Source organism: Aethalodelphis obliquidens, unplaced genomic scaffold (genome assembly GCF_003676395.1).
Source record: "Aethalodelphis obliquidens isolate GAN/ISIS:26980383/991018 unplaced genomic scaffold, ASM367639v1 scaffold59, whole genome shotgun sequence".
NCBI classification, from domain to species: Eukaryota; Metazoa; Chordata; class Mammalia; order Artiodactyla; family Delphinidae; genus Aethalodelphis; species Aethalodelphis obliquidens.
In genome coordinates, this window is record NW_020838003.1 from 10,909,231 (window position 1) to 10,926,024 (window position 16,794).

Consider the following 16,794-nt stretch of genomic DNA (forward strand, 5'->3'; position numbering starts at 1 on the left):
TGATACCTGCCTTGCAGGAGGTGCAGAAGCCAAACATTTACATTCTTTGCAGGGGGTTCTCCTCTCTTCCGCTCTCCATTTCCTCCACACCCTGGGCCGAGGCAGCCTCTTTCGCAGTATTTGTTGTCAACACTCTTTGAATTCAGTTTGCTTGCCGTCCCAGTTTTTCTAGCTTGAAATTACACCCGAAAGAGACCTGTACGAGATTTTGGTCCCATTCAGTGACGATCTGGAAACGGGGGGAGCCTGATTTTCTTATCTACTACATCTCAACATCCCTTCTTATGCTTACTCTTAAAAACAGATCAGGTTTCTAAGAGGCATGAACCGCAGTGAAGTAAATACCCGTACAAGCTTTTTGCCCTTTACTGTTCTAAGAAGGGCTAACGAGGCAGCGATGCGGGCACTGAATTCCCTGGAAGAGCGCGTCAGCTGGATGAAGCTTGCGGGGGCCTGGTGTTTTTCTGTGGCTTCTGTGAGAATCGTGTTGGGTGAAAGGTAGGGGAAGCTGTAGTTGGAATCTTGCCCCAGGAAGAGAGCGACCCTCGGCGGAAGGATTTCTGTGCCAAGGGAACGGCGGCTGAGCCGGGAAGGCGACTCGTGGAGAAAACTTTCCACTTTCAGGAAGAGCAAGATCTCGCCCGGCAGCTCCGTAGAGTAGGGAGGGGAAGGAGGAGGGAGAAGAGGGAGTGGGAGACCTGGAAGCGGAGGAAGCCGCAGCTCAGTAGCGCCGCGGGCATTTCCCTCTCCTTGACAGCCCTGCCGAGAGGTCGTTTTATACACACACGAGCAGGACCTTCTCAAGCGTTCCGGACACGTCAGTAGTTCATTCCGGGGGTGAGAAAATTCTAACGTGTTGCAGATGAAAACTCTGTTCCCTGAAGAACCTCCGCTGGGAGTGCTGGCGAGGCGGGGCGCGGGGAAGACTGGAGGCCGCCCGGGAGGCTGCGGCGCTTTCCGTGCAGATCCCTACTAGAGCTCCCCGTTGGGTGGCGGAGGAGGTGGGGCGAGGGCAGGGTGCAGAAATTGGGCGCTGGGCGTCCGAGCCAGCCCACCAGCAGCGCAGTCCTGGACCAGGCGTCAGTTCCGCCAGCGGCTGGTGTGAGGTGGTGCGGTGCACGGCGCCGCAGGGATCCTCGTTCCGGGAGGGCCTCCGTGACTCAACGCTGAGTTGCCCCAATCACCACCCAACTGAAATCAGGCACAGGGTGGGACACGTTCCCCGCTGCGCTCGCGTGTCTCCACGCTCACCCCCAGCCCTGGTCGCCTGGCGGGCGCTACCAGGTCTGCGCAAGCGGCAGCAGGGGGCCTGGGCCTCCAGCCCAGAAAGAGTCAGCCGGCCGCGGCGAGGTGGAGCCCTTAGAGGAAGGAAATTGCTGTCCTCCTGAAAGTTTTTCCCGTCCTCTCTTGTTTTCCCTGCAGAGGTGAGAGGCAGGCGGCGGCGGCGCTGACTCCGGGGAGCCGGGCCCCGCACCTCTGCTCCCGGAGCTGCCAACCGACTAGCTGGGGACAGGGAAAGCTGTCGCGCTCGGACCTCCTCCGTGGACCCCTTCTGGGTGCGCCGAGCCATGGATAGCGCGGAGCTGGCCGGGAAGATCGTTTACACCTGGCTTACTCTGGTGCTCGGCTTCATACTCCTGCCTTCGGCCTTTGGGTTATCTTTGGGCATCTCCGAGCTCTACATGAAGATCCTGGTGAAAACTTTAGAGGTGAGCGCATGGGGGCATGCCGCGGCCCCTCCTCCGAGGGCTTTAGGGAGATCCTGGGGCGATGCGAAACGAAGGTAGAGCTGAAAGACGAGTAGACGCGAGGGGACCAGTAAGTAAAGTCAGTGGTCTGGAGGGGTGTGCGTTTTAGTTTATTCGCGGCTGCATCCCTCCTCTCCCGCAGAGCTGGAGGGATTCGGACTAAAACCACTGGACCACCCTGTTGTTGCTGCGGTTGGAGGCAGAATTACCTCCACACCCTGCTGTTGTTATTATGATTTTTACTGATAAGAATATCAATGCAACCACCTTTTCTATCACCGAATTTCTTTATATCCTTTCTGCGGGGCAGCTGTCACCTCAGTGTCCTTAGTTTTTACAGCCCCAGGTTTCAGAGGTCCTTTCGTGGACTAAGGCATCCTGTCCAGAAAGGCATCATGTTCTAGTGTATGCTCAATATAAGACACCAATTGCTGGATGGTAGAAAGAAGTCTGATTATATTTTAACAGAGTCATGGAAATTTAATCTAACCAATGGCACTTGAAATGTCATTGAAAATCTACATTCCTTGACCTCAACTCTAAGTGGGCCTGATGGGGAACAACTACAGCTTACCCTTAATACAGGGCTTTATTAAATCACAGAGGGTTCCCTGTTGATCCTCTCATCAGATGCTCCCCAAAGCCTTGGAAGGTAGGGAGAGCAAGTGTTATTCCCCCTTTTACAGGTAGGGAAACTGAGACTCTGACAAGTTCAGTGGTTTGCTTGAATTAAGTGGTGGAGACAGGAGTCTTAACTGAGGAGAGGGCCTGCAGCTATTGGTTAATAGTGCAGACTTTGGATGCAGATTTGCTTTGATTTGGTACCAAAATCCCAGCTCTGCTTCTCAGTATATGACCATAGGGAAGTCACCTACTTCTTGTGCTTCATTTGCCTCATCTATAAAATAGGAGTAACAATAACAACTATTTCCATAGGGTTGTTTAAGTGAGTTAAAATATGTCAAGCATCCTAGAATGGTATCTGTATGTGTTTGCTACTATTAAAAGAATAATATTATTCTTATTATTAAAGTAATAATAAAGTAATAATATTATTACTTAGATTCTAGCATCCTTGTTTCTGTAGCTACTAAAGTACCTTCTAATACGGTTTGCAGTTTTCTGCCCTTATTCTATGTCTGCCCCCAGGCGTGGCTTTATTTGCTCTTCTCCCTCAGGCAGGAGGGTGGCTCCCAGATATACATCTCTAATCTTTTATCTCTTACCTGGAGATTACCAGCAGATCTCCCACCAGCTAATCTCCTGCAAATCTATTCTGGCTGCTTATCTCCTGTTTTACCCCACATTTTTGTTGTACTTCTCTTTGTGGCTATTTTTCTGTCTAGTCTTTGAAGTTATATTTGATTCTTCATCCTCAGCCCTCATGTTTTAAAAGTTCTGTTGTTTCTACTTGGGAGATATTTCACAGTCTTGAACTTATCTTGTTGATGTCACACTCTGAACTTGGTCACACTCTACTGTGAATTTCTTAGCTACCTCTTACTGTTAGATCTTCAGAATACTCTCCCTGTAGCAGTTGATCCTCTTCAGCTGGTGTTCACTCTTTCTCAGAACTGAAATGATTGAACTGTTCTCCCATGTAGCAATGTCTTTTGGAATTGATACCCCAAGTGAGGATAGAGTAAAGTAAGTTGCACACCTGTCTGCCAGCTGCTGACTCCTATATGCTTGCTTGAGTAAGTCAGGATACAGCTAAAGAGATGTCAGGGAGAGAGGCCTGCTAGTTGCTGTTAGCCTGGCAAATAACTATTATACTTTGAAGGGATGTCTCCAGTCCAGGGTCTGGCTTCAGTGTGGCAGGGCCTCAAGTTTTAATTTTTGTCCATCTAGACTTGAAGAGACTTAGAGGTGCACTCCTTGTTAATCAAACTCTCAAGAATGCTAGTTTTCTAATTATAGTGGGAGATACACCACCTAGCTTGGAAACCAGGTAGATGGCAGCATAAGGAACCATCTTCTTAGCTCAGACCAAAGTTATTAGGTCAGAGAGATGCTTGGCATATATGGAATTAGAATGGGGATTCATTTTGTGAGCCAACTCTGACTTGGTGGTAGCTGCCTGGAGTGCCTGTGTTTGGAAGCAGCTGGGCCCCTCAGGAAAGAGCTATCATTCCATAGCGATATCTGCTTTAGGCACAGAAGAGGGAGATGGCAACCCAGGGTTTTCCATCCTCTAACCAGAACAGCGTTAGATGTTTCAGAGACATTTCTGTTAGGCAGAGGTTGGTACAGTGGATTGCTTTTTTTTTTGCCAACTATGGGGATAATTCTCTTAAAAAGTGTGCTGGTTGTTTAATATTAGAACATCTTTAGATCTGGAAACATACCCTGCCTTTTTGTAGAGTCCATTCAAGGCCCCGCCTTTCTGCTACTCATTATTCTTTAGTATGTTCTCAACTGATTTGCTTCTTTCTTTCTTTTGCATTCCAGTCCCAAGAATATTCTTTGGGCTCTTTGATTGGAATTAGCTATTTCACAGGTTTCCTTGGTCACAATTTACACACCATTTTAAAAGGTCATTTAGTTTGGTACATGATGTGTTTACTTTGATAAGTTTTCTTGACAATGGTTAGATTTTTTGTGATCATAAACTCAAATTCTGGAAGTTGCAATGTGTGTGGGGTATCTTCAGAATAGCTGACTGTGGTAACTGCTAATTGTCAAGTAACTCAGCCAGCTATATGCTCTTCTTGGGGCCCTTTCTTAGCTCATCAGTTCAGGTAATAATTATTTATTGAGTACCTACTGAATGCTGCCTTCTGCATTGCTGAATATCTCTAGATGTGTTCATAGGTCCCTGATATGGCAAGCTGCTTGAGGGTAAGGCTTGAATTCTTAGCCTAGAGTAAGTGTAGTGATTCTCTAAACCAGTGATTTTCAAGGGGTATATAACAATTTCTTAGGAGTATATATGCCAATATGGTAGCAGTATATTAGGGAAAATTGTTTTAGGAATACAAACCATGAAAAGTAAAACTTTTGGCTGAGAGGATTTGTAGAGGGTAGTCCATCTGCATGGTGGGATGTATATATCTGAATCTCTGGGAGAGTGTGTGTGAATTTTTTATGTTTGTCAAATAGGAGCATGGATTAAAGGTTGAAATATGCTGTTCTCAGCCCTGCAAGGTTAATGATGCTTCCTATTGATTGACCTAAGGATTGCTATTCATTGGCCTAAGGTTCATAGAGGGAAATAAAGAATGGGAAGAGAATATAGGATTGATGGAGAAGAAGAAGGCAGGGGAATGATATGTAAATTATCTAATCTAACCAGATAATACAAACAATAGACAGAGAAGATAAATGTTAATGGACTGATTTTTCCCTCAACTTTTGAGGAATAAGTTGGATGCATGAACAACTTACTCCAAATTTCTGGCATTGTAACCTTGGGCAAATCACTCAACATCTCCACCTTAGTTTCTACATGTGTGTACAGGAATATGCCTCACAGAGTTATTGTGCAGATTAAATGAAGAAAGGTGAATAAAAGCACTTGATACATAGTAGGTGCTCAAATCTTAGTGGAGTTTGAATTGGAACACTCTTTGGTTATATTTTTTTGGGGGGTTTTTTGCTCCTGTGTGGCTAAGGTTTAACCTACCTTCAGATCTTTGATGGGTCAGCACACATACATACTCAGAATAGCCTACTCCTGCCTTTTATTTTAGTTATTATTCTTTCCCTTACCATTTCCTCCATCCACCAATTAGTTTTCCGTCATTTTAAAAAGGCAGGTCAATAATTTTCAGATGATAAACACCTCTTATTATAACACTCAGGTATTATCCCTGGTGTTGGAAATATAATAAATCTGCTAGAAGGCCATGACTCTTTATGACAGAAAGTAATAATAAAAGCTACCAAAGCAATATGCTTTTCAGATAACTTAATTCTACAGCAGCTCTCTGGGTTAGGGTCTGTTATTATTCCCATTGATAGACTGGAGAATGGAGGTTCAGATAGGTGATTTGTCTGGACAGTGGCATACAGCTGTCAGTGGTAGAATCAGGATTTTAATCTGAATCTGAGTTCTACTCTGCTAAAATGACAGACTCTGCTGAGAGACTTTTGTTTTGCTACAGATGATGGCCAGCTATTATTTGAGTAAGCCTAATATTTTGAATTTTTATATAATTTTATACATTTTTCCTTTCCCTCTATTTAGTCAATTCTTAAATGTCTTTTTAGTGTGAAAACTGAAAGTTGAATTGTCTAGGTGACAGTGTCTCGTTTTTGCAAGCTTTTGGCCTAAGCTTTAAAAATTATACTTAACCCTTTATTTTGGTGAATTGTGGACAACTACTTATTTTCTTCCAAGAGGATTTTGAAATTAAGTGGGGGTGAAAACCGGATTGAAAGTTGTCATCCTTCTTGGTAGGCGTAGTGAGATGGGGAGTGGTAGCCAGGATTGTTCGAAGCTGCTATCTTCAGGGCCCTTTGCAGACAGAGCTGCGTCTTTCCTGGTGCCTTGAGGTAGATGTGTCCTGAGATACCTCAAGAGATTTAGAACTTCTAAAGAGATATTCTTCCTCTGTATTTGGGCTTACCTGATCAGCTAGAGAAGCTGGCCTGGTGAAAGAGAAATAGCTATTTATTGGGAGATGCACTGATGGTCTGCAAAACAAACTGATCATTTTGGCAACTATATAGATGTAGGGAGGGAGGAGAAAGCCAATGTTTTTCTACCTTGTGGCCGATTGTGTGATGGTCGTTGGATAGATTATCTCCTTTAATCTTTACAACAACCCTTGGTATTGTTCAGAGATGATGAAACTTAGACCCCAGGAGGTTAAAGTCTTGTCTGAGATGATTACAGCAAGGAAGTGGCAGAACTGCAGTTCACGTGTACTTCTGTCTGTCCAGCTGCAGAGCATAGGCACTTGGTCATTTTCACTGGAGAGTTAGCCCAAAGAAGAAAACCGTTTTCCAGCACAAATTCCTTTTGGCATTAAGTGACTTCTCCTCCAACCTTAAAACTTGCTAATCTTGAACATTGTAACTACATTTTGGAGGATAGACCTCAGAGTTAGCATTTCAGGAGAGGGTCTGTCTTCTGAAACTTCTGATGATGGCACAGGGAGCTCTTTGGAGCACATCATGTTATTGGAGGAATGCCCCCATATTAGTTTGCTGCCATAACAAAGTCCCATAGACTGGGTGGCTTAAACCATGGAAATTTATTTTCTCACAGTGTTGGAGGATAGAAGTCCAAAATTAGGGTGTCAGCAGCTTTGGTTTCTTCTGAGGGCTCTCTCCTTAGATTTAGATGGTGCTGTCTTGCTGTGACCTCACATGGTCTGTCTTCTCTGTACATGACCCTGGTTCTTTTCCTCTTGTTATAAGGACACCAGTCATACCGGATTAGGGCCTCACCCTAAGGGCCTCATTTTAACTGAGTCACCTCTTTAAAGGCCCAGTTTCCAAATATAGTCACATTTTGAGGCACTGGGCGTTAGGGCTTCAACACATGAATTTTTGGGGTGCTTTGTGTGGGACACAATTCAACCCATAATAGCCAAAGAATACTAATGTTTTCCATCTTATAAGCATGGACTAATTGTTCTAGTCTAAGGTAATTACCATTTATATAAAATATAAAATCACATGCCCACAATGAAAAAAGTGAGCTCCAGGATAAGGATGATTGATTGTTGACAAAGTTTTATCTTAATCATGTCTTAGGTCTCCTTACAACTGATAATAGGTAACAGGGCTTTAAAGTGAAAAACTGTGGAAATAAACCTTTACCTCTATTGAGAAGAGATGGGAGGTAAAGTCTGGAGTTTGAGAATTCCTGCCTAGATCAGCAAGGAAGAGAAAAGGACGCAACCAGATTAAGACTCTGAGCCTATTATCATTTGTGACTTGCCACTTGAAGCTGGGAAGATTAAGCCTCTATTCATAGGCTGTTTTCTAAGCACCCATGGCATGTTCCTACTTTGCTCTTTGGGATGTTGTGCAGGGGTCCTGACGTAGTCAGATCATGCTTTGCTCCTTGACCTTCATGTACATGTTTTAGGTTATTTATTCTCTACTACTTATTTTCTTATTTATTTGAGAAAAAAATGTTTACCTCTCTGCTTGAGCCCTTCAAACCCAGCAACAACTGGGTTTTTGCCTTGACATATTTAATAAATTCTGTCTTTTTGCCCCTTCAAGAGTGCCTAAGTCGTAATTATAATTATAGTGCCTTTTACCTCTTGTTTTGCTCTTCTCCCACCTCCCCAAATAAGGTCAATTTAGACATTGTTAGCTTCTAGAATTGTAGTCATCTACATAATATATATATAGATTTTTAAAATTAAGTTATTTATTTATTTATTTTTGGCTGCGTTGGGTCTTTATTGCTGTGCGCGGGTTTTTCTAGTTGAGGCGAGTGGGGGTTACTCTTTGTTGTGGTGTGCAGGCCTCTCATTGCGGTGGCTTCTCTTGTTGCGGAATACAGCCTCTAGGCGTGCGGGCTTCAGTAGTTGCAGGACGTGGGCTCAGTAGTTGTGGCTTGTGGGCTCTAGAGCACAGGCTCAGTAGTTGTGGCGCTCGGGCTTAGTTGCTCCACAGCATGTGGGATCTTCCTAGACCAGGGCTTGAACCCGTGTCCCCTGCATTGGCAGGCGGATTCTCAACTGTGCCACCAGGGAAGCCCCCACATGTCTTTTTAACTTTTTGTTTGTTTGTTTTTAAAACTTTTATTGGAGTATCATTGATTTACAATATTGTGTTAGTTTCTGCTGTATAGCAAAGTGAATCAGTAATATATATATATCCACTCTTGTTTAGATTCTTTTCCCACATAGGCCATTACAGAGTGTTGAGTAGAGTTCCCTGTCCTATACGTAGGTCCTTATTAGTTATCTATTTTATATATAGTAGTGTGTATATGTCAATCCCAGTCTCCTGGCAGATGTCTTTTTAGTTAGTGATTTCATGGATTCCTTTCCAGCTTTCCCAGTCTCACACTGCTCCTTTTGAAAGCTTTTGTCTGATACAGGCAATTAGGCATCTTTGAGTGTGTCTCATCCTTGAATGCCTAATTTCTTATGAAAATAATATTCTTTGTGCCCTGTGTTTATGTCTTTACATGTGTTAATCTCATTTAATCTTCATAGCAACCCTATGGAATAGGAACTATTATCCTCATTTTACAGATGAGGAAACTGAGGCTGAGAGGGATTAAGTAATTTTAAACCCAGATAGACTTGATGCCATAGTCTATGCTCTTGCCCTTCATGCTTTCTGACTTTTCCAAGGAGTAATTTATTGGGGTACCAGGTGTGTGTGAGGGTTTTTTAATAGGGTAAACATGATCTTTTCCTCCTTTTATTTGGGCATTACCAGTAACTAATATAAGAGTATACCTGGGATTTGGAATACTATTATATCAGAGATTCAGTGGGGTATCTCTTCAATTCACATAACACCAGGGCTTAATGATTAATTTCATGTCTATATAAGCATGGTTTAAATATCTTGCATTGTGTCTGTGGCACAGTTTACATTAATATTTGTTGTTTTTGAACAGTGGGCCACGTTACGAATTGAAAAAGGAGTCTCAAAGGAATCAGTTCTTAAAAGCTCAGCTTCTGTTGGTAAGTCTTCCTTTTCATTTTAATGGTTAAAGTATCCTTCAAATATGCATAGAGTAGTACATTTTATGGGCCTTGGATTGTTCATAATTCTGACCTTTATGCAAAATAGCCGCCTTCTGACTTTTGGATGAGTTTTTACTGTAAAGATGTAATATGTGCTGGTTCATCTACATGTTCTTATAGGGTATTTCTAAAGGTATGTATTTAAAGGTGGTTGCCCATGGTAGTTAATGGTCTTAAGAAAAAAAAGGCTAATCGGACTACCTGGTGTTAAGTTAAACCTATGTTTGAGGTTTCATTAGCACCTTATAACTTGTGGTTCTCAAAGTATGTTCCTCAAAATATTCTTTCCTGCTAAAAACTAATTAGTAATGCATGAAAGAAAAAAATAACTCCCTTGTGAAATAAGCTTGGGAATCACCACATGCTACACATTCCTTTTGGAGACTAATAATGTATAGTAACAAAGGCTCAGAAAAGTCCTGTAGTAAAGAAACTCACTTAATTTTTGTTAGAAGTGAGTTAACAAGTCAGCCGAGCTAAGCAGTCCCTGCTTCTATATGTGTGCTTTGCCTTTGTCCCAATAAACCCTTTCACTTGGGTTAAGAATTTTAAGAATTTTTAAGACACTGGGTTCAAAGGGGAGTAGAATTCTGTGGAAGTGCTGGCTGTGAAATTAAGGAGAAATAAACCCTTGATTTAATTAAAAGATTAAGGCTTTATGTGTTTTTCAAAAATAATATAGAAACAATTTTGTGCCCATCTGATTTAGGGTTAAAGATGGTCAAAATGTCAAACATTTCACTAGAAGGAATTTATCTTCTGAAGGCTTGTCTAAGAGGAATTGTAGAAATTATATGCTATAGTGCATTTAGGAAATAAAGAATCTGAGTGAAAACATCTGTGCATTTTTGTGTAATTAGATTGTTATGTTCAAATGATTAAAGCAACTAGTAGAGCTTCATGGTGTCCACTTAAACACCAAAGGGTTAGCACCAATAACATGTTAACCAAGATTGGATATTTCTGGCTCTACTTGGTCCTCTTCTTATTGACCTGAGAGATACTTTCTCTCAGGTGTAGCAGATCCACTAAATTTTTTTTCTGGGTTCTTTTTAAATGTGTGCCCTTGTGATTTAAGGAGAGAACAAACTTTATTGCTGATTTTTTGTTGTACTTGGTGAGATTTTGGGCTGTCATTGTCCTTGGGTGAAATTCTATGGGACCCTACAGGTTGGGGTGGTGGTGGCGCATGTCTTGGGCCATGAATTTAAAAGGGCACAAAGTGTTTCAATTTGGTAGGTTAAGAGGATTAAAAAACCACTAGCTGAGGGTGTTTGTAGCGTTGTTTTAGGTTTTTCAGCCTAATGAGAGTGAATATTTCCACTTGTTGGATTTTTTTTTTTTTAATCATGCATCTGTCTTTTCTATTTTTGGTCTTTGCCTTTTTCTTGGTACCTCCAGGAAAGAATGGAAGTGAGTAGGAGGAGAAAATATATATAATAATGGTTTAGAGTGTGGCTAATGCCTACAGAATTTATCATATTTCATTCAGAGTGGCTGCTCTCCCCTTTAGCCTGTGCAGTTGGGAATTGACTATTGTAGTTACTGAGCATTTGCTACCTGTGAGGTTGACAGGGGATCCCAAGATGATTAAGACATGGCTCCTGTGGGGAGACAGGCATCTGATAGGCCACTGTGATAAATGCTAAAATAGTGGCATAAGCAAAGGATGAGGTGAGATCTCATTTAGGCTCTGCTATGTGCTGCTTTCATCTGTATTAATACCTCAACTGTACATGGTATGCACCTCTACTCCCATCCTGACTTACATCCTGCTTGAGTCGCCCTGTGGCAGGGTGTGTGCCCTGTTGAGAGTCAGTCTCAGCTGACTCTAAACACCTGTACATTCTGGTGTTTAGAGTCAGCCGAGAGGTAGTATCACAGTCCTAGACAGAGGCAGAGGGTGATGAAACACTGAGCACCTGTGTGCCTGGCTGGTGCAGTCGCCTGCCCTCAGAGCATCGTGTCTCTGTACCGCAGCCAACCGAGCACAAGTCAATGTTGAGCCGGCCAAAGTTTAGGCAAGGGTCACTGGCAGACCATGGGTCCCAGGGGTGTGGGTGCAATTTTGAGATGTCGAATGATACAGTGCTGATGATAGGTTTAGGGAATTGAGAGGGAGAGATGAGGTAAAGAGGGACAAGAGTTATGTTTATTTTCTGCACCAGAAAATTCCTTTTGCTGCTCTTCTACTTGGTGAAGCACATTTCTGGAAACAGTTTTCAAGTCTCCCTCTCCAGTTAAACCCCTCTTGTGTTGTACTTCTTCTGTGCTTTTATTGAATAAGCCAACTGAAAGCTGAACCTCGGGAATTATTATCTTTGTGCTTAAATACTTCTTCGCTGTCCTTGGCTGTACTCTACCATGTCTTCTGTTAAAACACTGTCCAGCTCATTGAGCTTCAGATATGATCATGAATAAAAGCTCTTTAAGAAGCTCTATCATTGTACCTTCCTCTTCTGGGTTTAAGGACTTTTTCTCATTGTTAATACAGTGGTGAATATAAATTTTCTCCTCCCTTCAAGTAACTGTGTTATAGGTAAGCATTCAACTTCAGTGGAGAATACAGAGTTACCCTCTACCCTAGTTTTTGTTCCCTGAGAACTGTGTGGTAAAACAAGAAGAGAAAAGGGTATTGGGTCTTTTGCTTTGCATCAGCTGTACTTTTACCACTCTAGCCATAGAACAAATGCATCTTCTCAGACCCTGGCTTGTGGTCTGATGGAGATTTTAGCAACTTTCATTTTACTCTGCTGTAACTAGTTCAAGGGACCGTTTGACTCTAAGAAGCCACCAGTCTCGCTCTTTGGGTACCTGATTTCCAGAACTTATGCTGTCAGACTTGAATGAGTCAGTAATTTTAATTGTGATTGAAATGAATGTAATTAATTATGTCATTTTCATGACTCAGGATTAATGCCACTGTAATTACATTGCGATGCTAGGACATCACAGTGATTAGTGACTATATGTCGACAGGCAGGAGTTAAGGCCTGAAGGTGCCCTTGCCCGGGGAGTGAGTCCTAAACAATATAGATAAGTAGAGGCCGTGGCTCAGTCCTTCCGGTGTTTTTCCCTGGGTTGTGTTGCTGGCCGGACTCCGCATTGTTGGCAGTGGGAAATGCACTTGCTTCCTCAGGTCCTCCACGTTGCCCTGTCCCAGCAAGGATTTGGGATCACCTGGCCCACCGTTAATTAAGCCCCTGGGCTAAGTTTCTCTTCTGCCCAGTATCTATTGCCCTGTCCCAGCAAGGATTTGGGATCACCTGGCCCACCGTTAATTAAGCCCCTGGGCTAAGTTTCTCTTCTGCCCAGTATCTCTTGCCCTCAGCCCCCTCCACCTCTTCCTCCCCTCAAACACACACAAAGGACAAAATGCTACGGTGAAGCCTTTGATGTTGTACGTGTCCAGAGAGAATTTAGGCTGCCTAACGTTTCTCTCTACTTTTACATTTGGGATTCTTTTTTTTTTTTTTTTTTTTTTTTTTTGCGGTACGTGGGCCTCTCACTGTTGTGGCCTCTCCAGTTGCGGAGCACAGGCTCCGGACGCGCAGGCTCAGTGGCCATGGCTCACGGGCCCAGCCACTCCGCGGCATGTGGGATCCTCCCGGACCGGGGCACAAACCCGTGTCCCCTGCATCGGCAGGCGGACTCTCAACCACTGCGCCACCAGGGAAGCCCTACATTTGGGATTCTTTTGTGAGAATTGACTAGCCATGTTGATGCCAATACAATATTAGTTGCATCAATATTAAGCAGATCTGTGAACTTCACAGAAAATGTGGGATAATACGTTGTAACAGAAATTTGAGGAGTGTCATGTTCTATACTCATTTTGTCTTGGGCGGGCCGTTTTTGATAGTCTGTTTAAATCAGCTAAGTTGATTTCGTACTATTGTCTTGGTGTAAGTTCTCTGAATATAAATCAGTGTCTGCTGTCCTCAAGGATATGGACTTTAATGCATTTAATGGGGTTATCTTGCTCATAAAATCCTAGAACGTGTCTGACTACTTGCAGAGAGAAAAATAATCCAGTTATGGGATATGGAAGTGTTAGAGGTTGAGATTTTCTTTATCACAGCCAAATGTCTACCTGCTTTTATTAGTCTATCTGCCTGATGGTGACGATGATGATGATGACAATTTTCAAACATAAGCAAAAGTAGAAAAATAGTATAATGAGACCCATTTAGCCAACTTGTTTTTGTTTTTTGTTTGTTTAATTGAAGTACAGGTGATTTACAGTATTGTGTTAATTTCAGGTGTATAGCAAAGTGATTTGGTTATACATGTATATATGTGTATATCTCTATCCGTTTTTACTTTGATTCTTTTCCACTGTAGGTTATTACAGAATACTGAATATAGTTCCCTGTGTTATACAATAGGTCCTTGTTGTTTATCTATTTTGTATATAGTAGTGTGTATCTGTTAATCCCATACTCCTAACTTATTCTCCCACCACTCGCTGGCTTCCCCTTTGGTAAACCATAAGTTTGTTTTCTATGTCTGTGAGTCTGTTTCTGTTTTGTAAATAAGTTCATTTGTGCTATTTTTTTAGATTCCACATGTAAGTGATGTCATATAATTGTCTTTTTCTGACTTATTTCACTTAGTGTGATAACCCGTATAGCCAACTTTTGTCAAGATTTTGCCACACTTGATTCATCTATCACTCCTCAGTTTTTGCTAAAGTATTCAGTGCAGATATAAGATTTCATCTTTTTATACATTTTTTAAAAAAGGACTTTAAAAAAGAACCACAATGCTTTTATCCCTTTTACAAGCTTAATATTTTCTTAATATCATCTAATACATAGTCCATATATAAATTTCTGTAACAGTTTCAAAATGGTTTGATAACTGATTGTTTGATTTGACATTCAGTCATGGTCCACAAATACGTTTGCTTATTTATTTATTGACACTGCCTTTATTGGACATATGGAGTACAGTTTCTCTTCTTGGAACAAAAATTACTTGATAGAAGGTGTTTCTGAAAAAATTCACTAGCATACCATGTATTTTAATCCTAATATGTTAATATAGTTCTGCAGAAGGCAAAGGTTTGATTCTTTTTTGTTTGCTTGTTTTAAAACCGTAAGATCAGTCATCTGCATTTCTAAGTGCAATATAATGAAAACTTAGTTCAGGGACACTTTGGAGAGCAATTTGGCAATTCGTAGCACTGTAACCCCACAATTCCACTTCTCCTAAGGTACCAGACCTACCCAAACTCTCAGCATATGTGTGTTAGGAGACGTGTTACAGGTGCATACAAATAGTGGCAATGTGGAGACGACCCAGTCACTCCTTAGGAGGAAAATTATGTAAGCTGCTTTATTTGTACTGTACAGTGATCAAAATGAACTAACTGGATTTACATGAAGAAAACAAAATGGACAAACATTGAGAGAGAAGAAATGTATAGTATAATAACATTCATTTAAAATTTAGTACCTTAAACAGATAACTATATATTTATGTAGAGGTATGTAGATAAGTATAAAATACATGTGGAAATGATATATCTGCTAGGAGGGAGGAGAACAGATGGGGAGGTGGGCTTTAACTGTACCTATAATTTTTTTCTTCAAAAATATCTGAAGCAGATATGACAATGGAATTTTTTCTTTGTTGAACTCATATTTTTTGGTTAAACTTGTATTTTAAACATAAACATTAAGAAAACCAACCAAATAAAATATCATTAAGCCTTCAGCTAGAGTCTGTAGTCTGATAAATGGAACTAGTTTCATATGAATAGAAAATAGGTACCTGTCTAGGGGTGTGATTGATGCTTACATGCTCCAAAATACATCTCTAGTCAGCATGCCTAGTGCCTGGAATAGAAACTTAAACCTGTGGAACAAAGGCGTTGTTAACTGAAATATATTACCTCTTAGAGCTGGGTTTCACAACCTCAGTACTACTGACATTTTGGGCAGAATAATTCTTTGTCACAGGGAGAGGTCCTATGTGTTGTAAGATGCTTAGCAGTGTCCTGGGTCTCTACTCACTAGATGACAGTAGCACACCCCTAATGTGACAACCAACAGTGTCTCCAGATATTGCCAACTGTCCCCTGGGGGCAAAACCCTCCTCTTCCCCCCCCCCCTCCTTTGGGACCATTCCTTCGGGAACCACCTCTCTTAGTGAATAATGCATTAATCTATTATGCCACTCTCACTGGCATAATTATGCATAATTTATTCTAGCTTTCTAACTAATAGCCCCTTGAAGGAGCAGAACTTGATTTCTACAGTTTTTGGTGGCTGGTTTGGGGGAAGATAGAATGCAAGGTAAGGCATGGGAATCACAGTGTTAACAGGGTCTCTGGATGGTGGCAGAGGAGGCATGTTCCTTAAGGAAAGGTAGAGGTGAGACAAACTTCAAACTTCACCTCGTAATCCGAGGAAAATAGACTGCTTCTTTAGGAGAAACTTTACTTTAGAGTGGGTTAGAGACTTGCATATGAGTATGTGCTCTCACCTCTGAAAGTAGATGACTTAGCATGTAATTCTGGCCAACAGTGAGTAAGCGAGATGGAGTGGTTCTGGCAGGAAAGAGGAAGGCAGAATGTCAGAGCAGCCTAATACTTTTAACTGCATTGTGAGGGATGGGTGGAGAAAGAGCAATTTAAGTGGTAAGTCACAGAAAGAAAGGCTCCCATGCTAATAAACCAGGTTTTCCGGTATATTTTAGCCCATAAAACATACTCTCTACTGTTTTTCAGATTGTTTTTCTTTTCATACAGCTGTAACAAAGTGGATGACTTGCCCTGTGCCCTGTCCCTATTTTCTGTGAAATTAGTTTTTAAAAAACTGTACCTAATATAAACAGGTTTTAAATCTTTCTATCCTCAGCAGTAACTAGTTGGGGATCTTGTTGGTGGTTTAGCTCTCTTAGTCCCAAATACCTCAGTAGTTTAGAAGAGGGTACCTTCATCTCAGAACTGTGGAGGTTTGAAAAAGCTGGGTGAAAACTAAGACACAAGGATTCTTTGAGAGTGAAAAGATAATAGGATCAGATTATAGGACAGTCAACTTGAGAACACATCCCCTGTTTATTTAGAGTTGTCCTTACTGTTGGGAGGAGCAGACATCTCCTCAGGTGCCCATCAAATTCAAAATCCAGTTTGTCATTTTAGAAGTGTTCCCAGGGACTTCCCTGGTGGCGCAGTGGTTAAGAATCTGCCCGCCAATGCAGGGCACATGGGTCCGGGAAGATCCCACATGCCGTGGAGCAACTAAGCCCGTGCGCCACAGCTAGTGAGCCTGCGCTCTAGAGCGCATGAGCCACAGCTACTGAGCCCGCACGCCACAACTACTGAAGCCCGTGCTCCTAGAGCCCATACTCCGCAACAAGAGAAG

At 42.0% G+C, this 16,794-nt stretch overlaps 1 protein-coding gene across 3 annotated transcripts in view; it reads left to right on the forward strand.

Annotated features, from left to right (window-relative positions):
- Positions 1–481: 481 nt before the first annotated feature.
- GPAT3 (glycerol-3-phosphate acyltransferase 3) overlaps positions 482–16,794 on the forward strand; it is a 57,657-nt gene continuing 41,344 nt past the window's right edge. Inside the window, exons 1-3 of one of the 3 annotated variants that reach the window (XM_027087587.1) lie at positions 482–498; positions 1,423–1,709; positions 9,292–9,358. In XM_027087587.1, coding sequence (XP_026943388.1) covers positions 1,569–1,709; positions 9,292–9,358 — 208 coding nt within the window. In that variant the 5' untranslated portion in view covers positions 482–498; positions 1,423–1,568. Of the gene's footprint in view, positions 499–593; positions 838–899; positions 1,209–1,422; positions 1,710–9,291; positions 9,359–16,794 lie in introns of those variants that run through there. The other 2 variants (XM_027087584.1, XM_027087585.1) reach the window with 2 other exon arrangements.